The sequence below is a fragment of the Symphalangus syndactylus genome, chromosome 20 (assembly GCF_028878055.3).
Source record: "Symphalangus syndactylus isolate Jambi chromosome 20, NHGRI_mSymSyn1-v2.1_pri, whole genome shotgun sequence".
Classification (NCBI taxonomy): Eukaryota; Metazoa; Chordata; class Mammalia; order Primates; family Hylobatidae; genus Symphalangus; species Symphalangus syndactylus.
Genome location: NC_072442.2, coordinates 50770924 through 50788596, shown reverse-complemented (window position 1 = coordinate 50788596; position 17673 = coordinate 50770924). Strand labels below are relative to the sequence as shown.

At 49.1% G+C, this 17673-nt stretch overlaps 1 protein-coding gene across 4 annotated transcripts in view; it reads right to left on the bottom strand.

Annotated features, from left to right (window-relative positions):
* Positions 1 to 1115: 1115 nt before the first annotated feature.
* Positions 1116 to 17673, bottom strand: part of RGS9 (regulator of G protein signaling 9) — a 99861-nt gene continuing 83303 nt past the window's right edge. For all 4 annotated transcript variants that reach the window (XM_063629354.1, XM_063629355.1, XM_055256934.2 and 1 more), the window contains 2 exons: positions 3380 to 3864; positions 1116 to 1551 (listed from right to left, as the gene is read on the bottom strand). In XM_063629354.1, the coding sequence (XP_063485424.1) occupies positions 1419 to 1551; positions 3380 to 3864 (618 nt within the window). In that variant the 3' untranslated portion in view covers positions 1116 to 1418. The remainder of the gene's footprint in view (positions 1552 to 3379; positions 3865 to 17673) is intronic.

The following is a 17673-nucleotide window of genomic DNA, read 5'->3' as shown; positions in this document are numbered from 1 at the left end:
ATAGACTGTAGTCTCTAGTGCAGGGTTTCTCAACAGTGGCACCACTGATGTTTTCAACTGATAATCTTTTGTTGTGGGGGCTTCTGTGCATTGTAGGATACTTAGCAGCATCCCTGGCCTTTACCTACTAGACACCAGTAGCAACCCCCACCCACTGTCACAGTCTTGACAACCAAAAATGTCTCCAAACACTGCCCAGTGTTCCCTGGCAGGCAACAATGACGTGGTTGAGAAACACTGTCCCAGACGAATTCCATAAGACAAGGAGTCCTACTCACAGCAACATCCCCAGCGCATGTCATAGTGTCTGGCACATAGTAGGGACTCAATAAACACTTGTTGAGTGAGTAACTAGGAGAGGAGGTGGGAGGAGCACACCAAAGCCCAAACCTCTAGAATTTCCCACTGGCCTAGCGCAGCAGAAGTGAAAAGGAGCGCTCGGAGCTCCTACTGCAGGGAGCATGTGGGCTGATGGCCGAGCTGCTGCAGCTCAGGATCCACCAGCATATCCACGCCAAGGTCAGGCTTCCCACAGGACCTCCCAGCCCATGACCATGCACCATGGGGGTACGAATGCAGGGCCATTCCCAGAGATGCAGGCACTCTCCAGCAATGACTTTGGCTCAAAGACACCCCAGCAGCCTGGTCAAAGCTTTCTTGGACTGCACTGCCATCCAAGACTCTCCCTGCCCAGAGGTCAGACTTTCAGCACGGTCTGGACTGTCCGCTGCCCCGACCCCCCTCAACACTCAGCTTCAACTTTCTCCAGCTCTGGCCCTTCCTTTATCTACCACAGGTGTTTTCCCCAACAAATCTCTTGTCCATCGAATCTCACCTTGGTGTCTGCTTCTTGGAGGACCTGAGGCAACATACCTGGCGTTTTAGGAGTGTGCCTGCTCCCAGCACTCTCTCCATTCCTGTGAGATGCCATGCCCTGGGGCATCCCCTGGGGAGCTCTGCTGATGAGAAAAGCATTGTGCACAAACCAATTTAGACAAGGAGAGAGCTCTTGGAAGCGACTCAATGTCCCTTTGTCCAGAAGATTGAAGAAGACGTCAGTTTAACTCATAAATAATAGCTCATAAATTACTAACAAAACCAGACACACACTAACATTCCAAGAAACTTAAAGTTAACCTTTTATTGGTTTTAAGGCAGCAGGGAAAGTCTTCTGGTCCACATGCCTTTCTTCTGCCCAAGGGAGGGAGGGTCAGGAGGAGAAGGAGTTGGCCCCTGATAACCAGCCAGAGCATTCTTTGCCACAATCTACCCCATCTTGTCTCCCCAACCCTCAAATGTCACCCAAATGCACTTTGGTTCTCGAGCAAGTGTGTCCTGTCAGAGCATCTTCCTGGTCCCATGACATCTGTCAGAGCATCTTCCTGGTCCAGAGCCTCCAGCTCAGCCTGCCTTTTTCCTCACAGGCTCTCCCAGGGGCAGATGACCTCTTTTTCTGTGGCCCGGTCACCCGACTCTCCTGTTCCAGCATCCTCTGAGTCCATCAAGCAGGTCCCGCTCCCCGTGGGCACATCCATTTTGATCTGGAAAAAGCTTCAGGTGCAAGAGGAAAGCCAGTAATGTAGGGGCAGGGGCAGGAGGGACTGCACCTCCCCAAAGTATCCTGACATCCTTGAAGATGAACATACTGGGTGCATTTGCCAAAGACTGTGGTGGGGGCAGGTATAGCTCAGGGGTAGAACATTTGACTACAAAGGTTGTCTGTGCGGTGACTGGCTTGGTGGAATCTTTTTACTGGGGATTCATATTTTCATTTTGAATGAAAGATAATTCTGAAGGTGCTTTGTTTTCATTTTTGAGGTGCTTGGATCTTTATGGTTTTGATGGGTTCAGGAGGTCCCTGTAGGACATACCAGGACTTAGTCATCAACCCCTTTAAACTGCTTTCATGGGTGCTGGGCACTGTGGCTCATGCCTGTAATCTTAGCACTTTGAGAGGCCGAGGCAGGCGGATCGCCTGAGGTCAGGAGTTCGAGACCAGCCTGGCCACAATGGTGAAACCCCGTCTCTACTAAAAATACAAAAAAATTAGCCGGGCGTGGTGGCATGTGCCTGTGATTCCAGCTACCTGGGAGGCTGAGGCAGGAGAATTGCTGGAACCTGGGAGATGGATGCTGCAGTTAGCCGAGATTGCACCACTGCACTCCAGCTTGGGCTACAGAGCAAAACTCCATCTCAAAAAAAAAAAGAAAAAACCCAAACAAACAAACAAACAAACAAACAAAAAACTGCCTTCTGAGGAAGTAGTGGCCCTTGAGAAGAGAGCCTCTTAAAAGTCCCAAGCCCATGTATGAGGCATAGCAGCGGCCCCATAGTTGGAATATTCCCTCTCCAGGGCCTGTTGGGAAAAATCAATAGACACACTCACACTGGATTCTGACCCCTTTCCTAAGGCAACCAGAGTCACCTGCTCCTCCCTCTCCCCCTGCGACACAGGCAGGAGGGATAACAACCTCTGCCAGGCTGTCCCCGGGTATCCATGGCAACCTAAGACTTCTGCATGGCGCTTTCTTCTCCAAGCCCAGACAGGGCCAAACACATGTTGATTGGTGCAGGGGTGCCCCGACTGTCTCCCCCAAAACTCAGTAAGAGTAGGAGGTGATTCTCTGTGTTGCCTCGCTTGCAAGTTTTCTTTCTGCTCTGATCCAGGCAGAAAGAGCCTTAGTTCTGCACCCCCTGGGCTGTCTCAGGGCCTTAGTTCTGCACCCCCTGGGCTGTCTCAGGGAACTTGGGGTTCTCAGAGATCAGGCTTGCAGGACTACCCAAAATGAAGTTTAGAGGGGCCACCCCTCAGGCAAAGGCTAGGCACTTTCATTTTCATAGAAATGACTGCCAGAACAAGGATCCCTGAAAGTCCCTCTAAGAGACTGTGCCAATGGATGCAGAGGAGGGTGGGAAGGTTTCCTTAGGGTGGGGGGAAGGGAGGCAAGGGCACTTATGGTAAGGGAGGGGCTGGAGCACCCAGAAGCATGCCCAGGGCATCCCAACACCTGCAGCTCCCACTGCTGCCACCAATCTTTCCTGCTCTTTACAGATGCAATGGATTTCTTAGACTAATAATGGTCTTGGGATGGGACAAGGTGAGTGGAAGAACATATAAGAGAAAAAAGGAATTGGAAAAATGGAAAAGATTTGGAAGATGAAAAAGAAGGACACCTGTTCCTTCTCCTCCTCAGGAAGACAGCAGAGGACAAAACTGAGTTTCTGAAGATCTTCCAGTGGCCAAGGGATCTGAGTGGGCTGCCTGGGGTATCTATTCTCCCCCATCCCAGTCCCCAGCCCAAAGCATGCACATTCACATGCAGAGGCCTGCACGCCCACAGCCACCCATGCATACGGCACGTCCCCTTCGGGTTCTTACTTTGCTACTCTCTTGGATTTCAGTCGTGGCAGCTGCTGGCCCACATCCCCCAAGGGCTGCACCCTCCCGTGGGACACAGCAGGGCACTTGGGTGAGAGCCTGGCAAAGACAGGTGAGGCCAGACAGCCTCGTCTCAGAAACCTGCTGAAGGACAGAGCCATACGGGCCTTAGGAGGGGCCCTGGGCCGGCTGCGAGGCCAGGAGGTGTCGAGCGAGGCCTCGCAGCTCTCGGTGACAGAGGTCCCACGGGGGGCCATGGACCCGCTGCACTCCCCTTTCTGCTCCAAGCCCGATGAGCTCTCCAAGGCCACTCTGATGGGTGAGGGGCAGATGGTGCTGCTGGGTCGCCGGATGAAGCGGCTAGGCGAGGCGAAAGGCTTCCTGGGGGAGCGGCAGGAGGAGGAGAAGGGGCTAGAAGGAGACGGGGGCACGCAGGTCCCGGTGTACACAGTCAGATGGGGGCTGGGAGCCATGTGCTGGCCTGGCTGTAGAGAAGGAAAGGAGAGAGCTCAGTGGTGAGTTGCATGGCCCCGGCCAGCAGGGCCCCTGGGCTGTCCTCTGCTAACTTAGTCCCCTTCCAGCGACAAGAGTGCCGGCCTGATATGGCTGCCTCCTGGGGAGCTGGGAACGGTGTCCAAAGCTACCTATGACAATGGCACAGCCACACAGAGGCCTCCTGTCCAGGGACCTGCCTGTCGCCCAGCCCTGGTCACAGTCCCAGGGCTAAGCAGTGGTAACCGGGACATGAACTGACCTTCTTCCAGGCCAAGGATGCTGGAGTGTGGCCAGGCCACATTCCCAATCACCCCTCAACTGCAGTCCCCAAATAAGCAATGCGTAGTACCTGCCACAGCCCATGCCCTGCCTTCTCCATCCTTGGGCCCCAACCTCAGGTCTGGAGGCATTTAAAACACTTTAAGTGGGTAAGTGGAGGTGACAGAAGAAGTCCCAGCTCATGCCTTCCTGACTGCTCCAGGCCTGAGGCCCCTCCTTGTGCTGAGCCCTGCCCAGTGTCCACAGTGACAACCCTTTCGGGGTGGTGTAGGCCCGGCACCTTCCCAGATCTCCCCTCAGGCAGAGCCGGGGTGGCCAGGAAGAAAGGTTGAATGTGGAACCAGGCCAGGCTGGGGAGAAGGAAACAGGAATGCAAGGTGAGGAGGCGTTCAGTGGAGAAAGGGGAAGTATCTCAACCTTCCTGGGCCACCATGGCCCCAGCCCCCAGAGCATAGGCCAGGAGGGGTAAATCTGGCATTTACAGCCCAAAGTTGCCTGAAAGCAGACAAAAGGAAATTAAAATCGGAATTTTCAGTGAGCCTGTCTGCTATCACCCCTTTTCCCGTGGCAGAACACACTGGCCCATGGGCCTGGGTTTGCTGGATTCCCTCCTAAAGGCCTGCTGTGGCCCAAGCCACATCAAAGCCTGGCATGAAGCCCGGCATGGTGGCTCACCCCTGTAATCCCAGCACTTTGGGAAGCTGAGGCGGGTGGATCACCTGAGGTCAGGAGTTCGAGACCAGCCTGGCCAACATGAAGAAACCCTGTCTCTACTAAAAATACAAAAAAAAAAAAAAAAAAAAAAAATAGCTGGATGTGGTGCTGGGTGCCTGTAATCCTAGCTACTCAGGAGGCTGAGGCAGGAGGATCACTTGAATCCAGGAGGCATAGGTTGCAGTGAGCCGAGATCGGGTCACTGCACTCCAGCCTGGGTGACAGAGCAAGACTCCATCTTAAAAAAAAAAAAAAAAAAAAAGCCTGGCATGAACAAGCTGGGGATGCTCTGGTCCTAGGAGAAGGAGGTGAGGGGCTCCAGGATAGTCAGAGCAAAAATGGCCTAACACACAGCACAGCCACATAGTTGCCCTGCTCAGTGAGAGCTGGCTGACCCCGGGATCTGGGCACTGCCCCAGGGCTGAAGGAGGTAGCCCTGGTCCCTGAGCAGGTGGCTCCTGCAGAGGGTGGCCTGGCTTTCGGATCACCTGCATGGGCAGGTCCCAGCCTGAACAGGAAGGGCAGGTGCACCCAAGAACAGCTCTGTGGGGGGAAGAAAGGCCAGAGGCCACCAAGGGCAGGGCCAGGAGGGCATGGAGGGCTCGTCTCATTCCCTCCCATCAGCTCCCTGAAGTTCAAACAAGATTCTGTTCCCAAACAGCAGCTCAGAGCCCGTCATTCCACCTCACTGCCCAGAATCCCACAGGGTGGCAGAGCAGAGGCCAGACCCAGGCCCAGGGCCATGGGGTTATTATAGTAATAACAATCACATTAATTCACAGTGAGAACACAGCAAATGTGAGGCCCTGGGCTGAGCACTTTACTCAATAATCATGAATTATTGCATTTGCAATAACTATTACAATTGCAATTATTGCAACTGTAATTGCAAATCCACTATTGCAGATTATTGCATGCTCTACACTATTGCAGATTATTGCATGCTCCCAGTGAGGCAACTGTTATTATCCCCATTTTACAGATGAGGACACTAAGAGAAGTCCAGCCATTCCTCCAGGGACACCCCGCTGGGAACAGTGGGCTCAGACTTTGAAACCCAACTGGCTGACTTGGAGTCGGCGCAGTCATCGCTGGTGGGATGCCTCAGTGTGGTCTACAGATCAGCCACATCAGAATCACTCAGGGTGCTTGGTACAAAGGCAGAACCTGGCCCCACCACAGCCCCACTGAAGGAGAATATCAGGGGGGTACGACTGAGGGAAAGCATTTCTAGCTGACATCTGAGATTATTCTGCCCTGTAAGCTTAAGGGACTCTGCACTAAGCTTCTAACCCCTTCGTGTCTATAGGGAGGTGCAACTCTACTTAGGACACATTCTGCAAAGAATATACAGCAGGGAAAGCTGGGCCTTGATTAGGCGCTTGGGAGATAACTGTTAGGTGGAAAAGGGTGGCGCTTAGATGTGTCAAGTATCTACTACATGCTAGGTACTTTGCTTATCTATAACCACCCCATTTTAGAGAACAGAACATTGAGGCCCACAGGGGCTCATTACCCTTTCCCAGCTCTCATGACTAGTCAGTGACTGTGGCATGTAGAATCACAGTGACTGTGGCATGTAGGATTCCCACCCCTGTCCTTGAGTGTGCACGTGAACCATAAATGTGATGGGGTAGTCACTTCCAGTCAGGCTATGTGATGAGGCATAGCTGACTTTTAAAAAGGGGGAGTGTTCGGGTGAGCTCCAGCTGGTCACAGGAGCCCTTTCCATCTGAGTCTAGAGGCCAGAGGCAGAAGGCAGAGAGATCGGAAGCTTGGCAAGGATTCAACTGGGGAGAAGGTCTCCGTGGCTGGCTTTGAAGATGGAGGGGGCACATGTCAAGGAATGCAGGTGGTCCCCAGCTGCTGAGAGCAGCTCCCAGCTGATGGCCAGCAAGAAGACAGGGACCTGAGTCTTAAACGAGGAACTGAATCCTTCCAGCAACCCAAATGAGCTTGGAAGCAGATTCTTCTCAGGAGCATCCAGATGAGAACCCCGTCAGCCTGGCTGACACCTTGAATGTGAGACCCTGAGCCGAGAACCCAGCTGCGCTAAGATTTGTGTCCTCCACAAAATGTATATGTTGAAGGCCTTCCCCTTGCAGGTGATGGTATTAGGAAGTGGGGTCTTTGGGAGGTGATTAGTCATGAGGGCAGAGCCCTTGTGAAAAGGATCAGTATCCTTATGAAATAGACCCCAGGGCACTAGATTGGCCCTTCCACCATGGGAAGACACAGCGAAAAGACTCCATCTATGAACCACAAAGTGGGACTCCACCAGACCCCGAATCTATTGGGGCCTCCATCATGGACATCCCAGCCTTCAGAACCAAGGGAAGTGTTTGTTGCTGATAAGTTCCCCAGTTTATAGAATTTCCTTACAGCCCCTTGAACAAGACATCAGCCAAATGTCTCCTGGAAAACTGAGCTCATGCTTGGCTGGTGTTTTTGGTCATTGTTATGCAGCAATAGAAAACCGAAGCAGTGGCTAAATGAGAACCTGAGGCCAGGTCTGTGTGACCCAGAGGTCCTTGCTTTCCTTACTTATTCATATTGCCATCAAAAAGTACCAAAACTAGGAACTCGGCTTTGTCAAGAGAGATACAGAATTAACTTCCATTCCACTTCCTCAGAATTTGTGATAAACTTCTACCATCCCACTATACAGATAACACAAGTGAGCCTCATGGATATGATGCAACTTGACAAAAATCCTAGTTTGTGACCAGACCAGCCTCTCCATGTGCCCTCGCCCAACTCTCCTACCTCTCTCTGTCCTTCTCTGGCTCCACTCCTCCCCTAGCACCTTCTCTTTTATGGGATGAATGACAGATAGGTGAGGAAGATGGCCACTTACCTGGCCTGAGATGGTCCTTTCTTCTGGGCAAACGACCATTAGCCTTATTGGTCCTGGACAATCTTAGCAGATGCCTTTTCCACCCACTCCCACAATTCCCCACCTTGGTCCCTCCCATGGAGACCTGGGGCTCTGCTTGGAGACCCAGCCCCTCCAGCCCATGCCCCACCTACCACTGGTGTGAGGTAGCAAAGCAGTGACATGCAGGACACATGGCAAAGAAATGTGACACCACAGAGACACAGTGAAGGAGAGCTTGGCATTCTTTTGTTTCATGCTGCTGTTTTATTGTACAAGGGAACCAAGAGAAGGGAGTAAAGGAGCATGAAATGAAACAGGTACGTTAACATGAGAACACAATCACATGCATTTTAACGAATGGCAAAGCAGGTAGTGCATAGAGATGCAATTCATTTTCTGTCCTCGGAATGTGGTTGAGAATTTGAAGGAGACCTTGGGGTCACCTGAACTCCTACTTCCTGGGAGCAGGAAGGTGAGCAGAGGGCCACACTTAGGTGCAGCATGCAGTGTGCAAAGTCCCCTCTTCCGGTGCCTTCCCACTCTCCCCTTCCCCACCACCCCCAAGCAAATGTGCAAAGTTAGCCCCATGGGGAAAAGTCTGCCATGGGTGAACACATGGCATGACCCCATACTGGTCATCCCATTTGACACAGTCCAGCACAAGACCTTCTCAGTTAGCAATGACCCTTACTTCAGTCATGAAACTCCAGACTACAGGACTGACCAGTCACTACATTGTTGCTCATCAGTCCTCTCCTAGAAGCTGCAGACAGAGGATATGACATCAACTTCTCCCCCTCCTCCCTCAAATATATCCTAACGTTCCCTGGAGAGCTGGAGGACCACACTGCAAAATTCTCAAAGAACAGAGAAGACAGATGGTTTGAGATGACAATGTTTTAAATATCTCTCAGGAAATGCCTTAAATAAAGAATAATGATTTACTATATTGGACAACACCAACAGCTAGAAGAAAGCACAAGCTTACTCTAAGACTGGAGCTACTAGGTGGTGATGATGATGATGGTGAATTAATGGTGATGGTGATGGTGAGGATGGCGGTGATGATAATAATAATGATATGGTGGTGATGGTGATGATAGTAGTGGTGGTGGTGGTGGTGATGATGATGATAGTGATGATGAGGATGATGGTGATGACGGTATGATGGTGAGAGTGATGGTGATGGTGGTAATGGTGGTGATGGTGATAATGGTGATAGTAATGGTGATGAAGGTGGTGACAATGATGATGGTGGTGATGATGATGATAGCAGCTAGTGTTCATTGAGGGCTTATAATAGGCCAAGAATGGTCTTAGGTCTTTACTCATATTTTGTCCCTGGTCCTTATATTTTTACTTAATATTCACAATGAAAGCAGTCTTTTCTCTAAAAGTCAAGTTGGAAAATGGAACTCTATAAAGGAAATCCTTGTACTTACAGAATAACTTATATCCTAGCACAAGCTACACACCCCATGGATAGAGTGGTTTGTTAAGTTGTTTACAATATAACATTAAGGAATTAAAAGGTGTCTAAGGACATGGCATAACAGAGATTTTCATAATGATTTAAATATATCATTAATATTGTCCAAATAAATGTTTATTTTTTTATGCTATTTGGGATTTCAATGAGCCCTGTGGGACACATAGTTTAAACGTTAGCAGGAGGAGCTGCCACCTGCTGGAACAATAGCAGCAGCCACAGATGCTCTTGCAAGCCCTCAGAACCTGCAGTCCCTTCACTACCAAACATGAGAATTTCTTGGTGGACTCCAGGGTTGGAGAGCAGAGCACTGGCATACACTGATGTTGGGGAGAGGCAGGTGTAAGGTGGAAAACAGCTGATACTTGGACTTCAGATCATGGTGAAGCCACACAAATGCACACAGCCTTGAGTCCCTAGGAGCTGCATAGAGCTTTCCAGGATAGATGGTCCCGGTTGGCCACTGGTCCTGATCACCAACGAACTGCCCTGCCCGTGGCCCTGCCCACCCCTCTGCTTTAGCCTCTGCTGATCTCCCCAAGTCTCCACTGCCCTCATCAGGCTAGCAGTCCTTGCCAACCCTTCCCAAAACATTATGTGGCTTCCCTATAATATCACACCGTTTGGTTTAATTGTCTCTCCTGTTGAACAGCAAATGCCGCAAGGGTTTCTCTCTTGCTCACTGGTGATCCCAAGCACTTAGCAGGATGCTGGGCATGTAACAGGTGCTGAATATCTCTGTTGAATGTTGAGTGGTCATAACAGATAGAGGAAAACTGGTATCAGAGCCTGATCCCTATATTCACAGAAGCTAGAACTCTGGATCCCAGCCTTGGCAGATTACAAGAAGCAAGAGAGTGAGCAAGAAAGGGAGAGTGAGAGAAGAGGGCAGAAAGAAAGGGGAAGGGAAGAGAGAGAGAGCTATTTCTGAGCATCCACCTTAAGCCAGACACTCTCTACTATCGATAACATTCTAAGAGAAATTATAACTTCAGACAGGTTGAAGGTCAAAGCCACCCAGCTAAAATATCAAAACTATGTCTGCCTAACCCCAAAGTCCGCATTCCTTCCCCTACCATTCAAGCCTGGCTTCAGAAAAAAAGCCGTTCTCATACCATCTAGCTTCAAGGATTAAAATTCCTGGAACCACAAGACAGAGATGTGTTCATTTAGTGATGTTTAAGGATCAACCCTTTACAAGTGCTGTTCTGACTGGAAGCTGATAACAAGTGGGTTTCTTAAAGTTCTGCATCGAAAGTAGTCAATGACTGCTGGAAGACAACACCTCCCTCTTTCCTGTGGCCATCCCACAGCATTTCCCATTGACAAAGTTGCTGGGAATTCCAAAGTTTTCCTGAATGGCTGCTTGGCTGACCAAGGAGTATCACGGAATGTACATCTCTCTCTATGCCACCTTCGAACATACAGAAAGTTCCATATAAGGAGAGGAGACACTTCTCCCCTCTCATAGCTTGACAACCTTCTACTCAACTGTTTGGTTCAACATCCATCATCACTGCCTCGCAGTGATTGTCAAGCACTTGTTTGGTTCAACACTTCAGGCATTTCTCCTGCAGTCACATGGCCTTGCTTCTGTGGCCACACTGCCCTCCTCCTGCAATGCTCTCGGCAAACGCCTCAAATATTCCCTAATCATTAAAATTGATCTTACTTTAACTTAGCCTTTAGCTTCCTTCCCTTCCACTTCCAAATCTCTCTGAGTCGCAACATCAGAGAGTAAACTATTCCTCTCCAAGACCAATCTTGGCTTTGGTCTGATACCCTCCAATTTTTTCCAGGCTTTCTCTTATCAATTATTCTTTATTTTAACTCCCCACCTCCCCAGGATCATCCCCTCATTTGGCAAACACCCCCACCTCATGCTGTCCTTTGAAAATGCCTCCTCTCAACCCTCCATTATCTAAGTTACCACTATATCTCTCGCCTTCCTCCCAAACGGTAATCTACACACACAGCCCACTCTCCTTACTTCCAACATCTTCTCCTTTATTCCCATAAAAGTGACTTCTTCCCTCACTGTTCTGCTGAAATTACCCACTCAAAATCCCCAGTGATTTCCTCACTGCTAAATCCAGCAGCCTCTGCCAGTCCTCGAAGTGCTCAACTTCTTGATTTGGCAGGACAGGATGGGCTATGCTACAGCAACTCCAAACTCTCTGTGACTTCTTATAATAGAGGTCTGGTGTTTTGTTCACATAAAGTCCTGTGTGGGCCAGGAGGGACTCCCAAGTCCACAGCAGGGGATGAGATGGAGGTGGAGCCCCAGGCTCTGATCCACCTCAGCAGAGCCCATGTCTATTGGCCACAACTAGACATGTGGCCCCAGCTAATTGCAGGGTGGCTGGGAAGTGGAAGGGTGCCCAGGGACTCTCCAGTAGGCACTGTCTCTGCTCAACACTGCTGGCCACCCACCCGTATCCCCCACCCATCTTCTCAGGGAGGCATCCTAACAGCTCTGCCACTCTGTTCTTAACTCTTCTCTCTCCTCTTACACCTTTAAAATGTGGCCTCGTCCAGGCTTCCCTCTTAGCCTTCTTTTCTCTCTCCATCCACTCTCTGGCCCTCAAGTTCCATCCACTATCACATCTTCAACAGTCAATTCTGGGTCAATGAACCCATCTAAAACTACTCCCCTTCCTTAATTCAGAGTTACTCGAACCTACTTTCCTTTCCTTTAGAGCACTTATTTATTATCTACTGCCTGTCCCCGCACCCCTAGCTAAAATGCAAACTCGATGAAATAAGACTTGATGATCTTACTCAGTTCTGCATCCGTTATGCCTAGAACAGAAATGGATTAGAAATCTCTCTCTCCAGAAGCACATTTTCAACTTCGTGTTGGGACTTAGGAGTGGGGGAGGATCCAGGTAAAGAAGGACTTGAATGCTTGACTTCATGACACTGTAAGATTGTTGCCCAGGCTGGAGTGCAGTGGCGCGATCTCAGCTCACTGCAACTTCCGCCACCCGGGTTCAAGCAATTCTCCTGTCTCAGCCACCTGAGTAGCTGGGACTACAGGCGCCTGCCACCATGCCTGGCTAATTTTTGTATTTTTAGTAGAGACAGAGTTTCACTGTGTTAGCGAGGATGGCCTCAATCTCCTGACCTCATGACCAGCCCACCTCGGCCTCCCAAAGTGCTGGGATTCCAGGCGTGAGCCACCGCACCCAGCCCGACACAGTAAAATTCTAAAACCAATCTGTCTCTCTGTTTGTTTGGTAGTTGTCAGGAATTTCAGAGCAAAATTTAATGCTTAAAAAAAAAAAGTAACATTCAGTTTTGATAACCCAGTCATCTACGGTTCACTGTGTATAAACTACTTTTTAAAATTAGTTTTCAATCTATCATTTTAGACATTCCATCATATGGTATTATAGTATTATAAGCTGCCTCAAATCCCTTCTGGAAGAAGGGGGAACTATAATTATTAACCACAGCTCTCTGCCTTCCACTTGGAAAATTCTACTCAATCTTTGAGGTCCAGTTTCCCCGATGCCTCCAGATAGGATCCATCACTTCCTCCTTGACATTCTCCTTCTGTTCTGCTTGCTCCGCTATGAGTCCTGATATCCTCTGTGTCAGTGAGTTGTACAATGTGTCTGTCTCTTTCCTAGTCTGAAACTCCTTGAGGGGCTTTGCAGGCTCCCAGGGTCTGGCACATAAGAGCTCCATGGCCAGGCGCAGTGGCTCACACCTGTAATCCCAGCACTTTGGGAGGCCAAGGCCAGTGGATCACTTGAGGTCAGGTGTTTGAGACCAGCCTGGCCAACATGGTGAAACCCTGTCTCTACTGAAAATACAAAAATTAGCCAGGCGTGGTGGTGGGCACCTGTAATCCCAGCTACTGGGGAGGCTGAGGCAGGTGAATGGCTTGAACTTGGGAGGCTGAGGTTGTAGTGAGCCAGGATGGTGCCACTGCACTCCAGCCTGAGACTCTGTCTCAAAAAAAAAAAAAGAAAGAAGGAAGGAAGGAAGGAAAAAAGAAAGAAAGAGAGAAAGAGAGGAAAGAAAGAAAGAGATAGAGAGAGACAGAAAGAAACTCTGTAAATGTTTATTACATGAATGGTGTATACATTTTCATCTGGGACTCCAAACCTCCCTGGTGTCTCCCCAACTGCTAACACAAAATCCAGTCCTCTTTCATAATCAATACCTTTCTTAACATCACTCTTATCTTAGGAGGATCAACATCTTTGGGTCTTCTTTAATTTCTTCCCCCACATCACCCCATTTCAATCGGGTCCTATCCACCTGCCTCCAGCATCTCTCCTCTCCTCTGAGCCCACCACCACCCTCCTAATCCACACCTTCCTCTTGACGGAGACCAGAGCAACCACTTCTTAACTCGTCTTCACTCCTCAGCTCCTGATTTCCAGTGTGCTGAAGCTCTTCAAACATCCAGCATACGAACTGCAAGCCCATGCTCTGTCTAGCCCTGAGACACAAAACCCCAAAAGACACTGTCTCTCCTTTTTAAGGAGTTTTACAGCCCAGTGAGAGAAAAAGACACATAAACAATTGTTTCGATACAGTGCAGCATTCACAGACAGAGGTATGAGCAGAATGGAAGGAGAGCCAGAGAAGGGGCATCTAAATCAGCCAGGGGTGGGTGGGGAGTGGCACTTATGAGACTGCAGTAAAGAGTCCACGTTCTAGCCTTCCATGATACATCTTCAATGCAGCACCCTCCCAGCTTTGCTTCCTGGACCCTGTGCTCAGGGCCACCAAATGGTTATGCAAGCTGTGTGCTGCTCAGGGGCACCTGGCTAAAGGGCAAGGTGGGACTGAAATCCAGCCAGGTGTTATAAGGACACCTACTTGGAGGGAGCACCTTTTCCTGACCCAATAAGCTGCCTAGAGGCCAGCAGTAGCCACGCCTGGGCTCTGCCCACAGGCCCTGCAGTGCCCACTCCCCAATCTCTATCTGATGACACCCTACTCTCCTTCGAGACACACCTCAGTCATGCCTCCTCCAAAAACCTTATCATGATCCCCTGGCCAAACAATTGTCTCCCACCTCTGGGTTCCTCCAGCGTGTGGTCTCAATGAACAATCATCATCCTTGATGACTTGATCATCATCCAGTCTCGACTGCATCCTGCCTCTGGCTACAGCTGTTTGCATCCATGCACCTTGTCAGCCCCTTGAGGGTAGAGACCATTTTGTTCATTTTTGTATCCACCATAGCACTCACCACAGATTCTTACACAAAAAAAGGTCTTCAAAATATATCTATGGGGCAGGTGCAGTGGTTCATGCCTATAATCCCAGCACTTTGGGAGGCTGAGGTGGGCACATCACTTGAGCCCAGGAAGTCAAGACCAGCCTGGTCAACATGGCGAAACCCCATCTGTACAAAAAATTAGCCAAGCCTGGTGGTGCACACCTGTAGTCCCAGCTACCTGGGAAGCTGAGATGAAAGAATTGCTAGAGCCTGGGAGGTCAAGGCTGCAGTGAGCCATGATTGCACCACTGCACTCCAGCCTGGGCAACAGAGCAAGACCCTGTCTCAAACAAAAAATAAATAAATAAATAAAATACATCTATGAAGCATAAATGCTGCCATTTAGCCATGAAGCCATTTATATTCCTTCCTCTAGACAGTGTTGAGACGCTCATGTCCTCATTCATTTAATAAAGTTTAATAAAATGCTCATCTGCTTTGTTTATGTGCTGTGTCTCTCATTAGATTGTGAGATCCTGTGTGTCTCAACTTGAGCAGGCTTCCATCAATACACAAGGATTCCCCGTATGAGCCTGACACAGAGCACATAGTAGCCTGGGGGAGAATGAGAGATAACTGGAGCACAAACCTGTGGTGAGTGAGACAGAGGATTCCTGAGCCAAAGATGAACAAGACACAACCTGTGCCCTGTAGAAGCCACAATGCATGCGATGCCCGCACCACCACCCTCACCACCACACTCACCACCACCCTTACCATCATGCTCACCACCACCCTCACCACCATGCTCACCACCACCCTTAACAACACGTTCACCACCACCCTCACCACCACCCTCACTACCAGGCTGCTGGGTATGTCATCTCAGCTCATATGGAGTAACCAAAAGGGACAGCAAATGTTCTCTGGTTTCATGCTTCTCAAACATTCCCATAAAAGTAGGCCACACAGCAGGAGAGCCCGAAAACACGTTCCCCCAGAAGTTGGAGGGAAGAGCCTGAGCCTGCCACAGCCAAGCACAAAATGCCTTTGATGTCTCAAATTGTATCTTTAAAAATTCATGTACATTGTACATTTTGCATTCTATTTCATAATATATTCACGATTATTTTAATGTGAAACTTTGAGAAATTACCTAATTTTCCCCCCATTCCAAATCTTCAAGTAAAATGGATGCCCCAGCCCAGGTTCCCAGTTGGAATTCACAAAGCCTGTTTTGAGAAGTTTAGAGCTGGTCCTGATACCTCATTTCACAAGTAAGGATGTAGAGAGGTTAAGTGACTTGTCCAAGGCTACATGACTAGTGCTAGAGCCAGGAACAGGAACCAGGAGGCTTTCTCCAAATCCAGGGCTCTTTTCATTCATTCATTCAATCATTCATTCATTCATTCATCCACTCGTGTCATTCATGTTGGTGCAGAACCCCCTGGGTGTCAGGAATCAGGCTCCAAGTAATGAATGAGATAAATACAGTCCCTCCACTCGTGTCACCTAGTTTACAATGGTTTACGCTTCTACTTGGAGTACCTTCCAGAATGGGAAGACTCCAAGATTCTCCAGAAGAGAGATGAGCAAAGCATATCCCTCCAATGCCCTTTCAGAGTGGAAACTGGTCTGCAACCAGTGCAAATGGAAAGCGTAAGAGCCCCTCTTCTGGGCTAGAATCATTTTGCTAACATGAAACCAGTGACCACAAACTCCTTATAACAGCCTTGAAGGTCATCAACAATCTGGCCCTGCCTATTGTCTAAACTCATCTTGCACAGTTTCCCCTCACCCAGAAGGTTTCACTCACCTGGCCTTTGGGTGCACTCTGAGCTACTTCCCGGCTCTGAGCCTTTGCTCACACAGCCCTCTCTCCCCAGAACGTTCTCCCTTCCTGGCCCACACGCTCTTATGGCCAACTCTTTCTCATTCCGTGCTTCTCTGTCACCACCTAGCAGGGGCATAGTCTACACACATCCCATCTTCCCTATCCCAGTACCACATTAATTTCCTTTATAATCCTTGGGCAGGCATTTGTGTTGTTAATTACAACAATGGCCCTCATTCTTCACCTTTCCCTGTCTTTTGCAATGAGACTTTGAAATTTCATCCATCTTTAGCCATGAGACTTTGAAATTTCTCTCACTAGAGAGGTAGAGTCTATTTCCTTGCCCCTTGAATCTAGGCTGGCTTTATGACTTGCTTTGGCCAATAAAATAGAGTAGAAGAGACTATGTGAAGCCTTGTGTGTTTCTACTTGCTCCCTTGCAATTCAGTCCTCAGCATGGGATTCTGCCTAGACAAGATTGCTGGGAGATGAGAGGTACATGAAGCAGAGAAAACTCATCTCACTCATCTCAGCCTAGGCCACTGCGACACCCCTAGACAGATGAGTCAACCCAGCCAAGATCCACAGAGCCACACAGATGACCCCACATGCATGAATAATAAACATTTGCTGTATGTTGTTCTATTTTTCTGGTTGATTGTCACACAACAATAGCTACCTTATAGCTTGTTTAATTATTTTGTCTCAGTCCTAGACTAGAAGAAGCTCCATGAGAGAGAACCACGTCTGTTTTATTCACCGACGTTTGCACATAGTAGGTGCTCAATAGATGTGCTGAATGAGTGAGTATTCCTGCTTGGTCTGGCTGGTCTCTTGCTCACCTCTGTGCTCTATCTCTGTTGCATTCTTACACAAGTGTAAGGAGTGAGCCTAAATTCGAGAATGACCTTCTAAACCCCCCAAGGTCAAATAGAACTGTCCTCTCCCCCAGTCCTGACCACAGAGCTGACCTCGTCTACACCTACAGAAGAGGAAAGAATCAACATCTAGAAAATGTCCTAGAGAGTATCATCTCTGATCCTCACTCATCTCGATGTCTACCATCCTCTTCCCATGAATGAAGACATCAATGCCTTTGTTCTTTAGCCAAAAAGATGCTCCTCAGAGGGCCATTCAAGTCCTTCATTCCCACAAGCCACTTGTTTCCCCAGCATGGACAAGGGGATGGGGAGATGGGAAGAAGAGAGCCCATCAACCATCCAGTAATTATGACTAAGAACAAACTCAACAGGAGAAATGTTTCAGCAGGGCCTTTCCAGGCAGGCATAGCAGGGGAGTTCAGGGAAAGTACTTCCGGGCAACTAGCCCCTTGGAGGAACCTCAGACTGATTTGGAAACAATAGTCTAAATTAGAGAGATAGGATGAGGAGCTTCATAAAGCTATTTTAAACAAATCTCC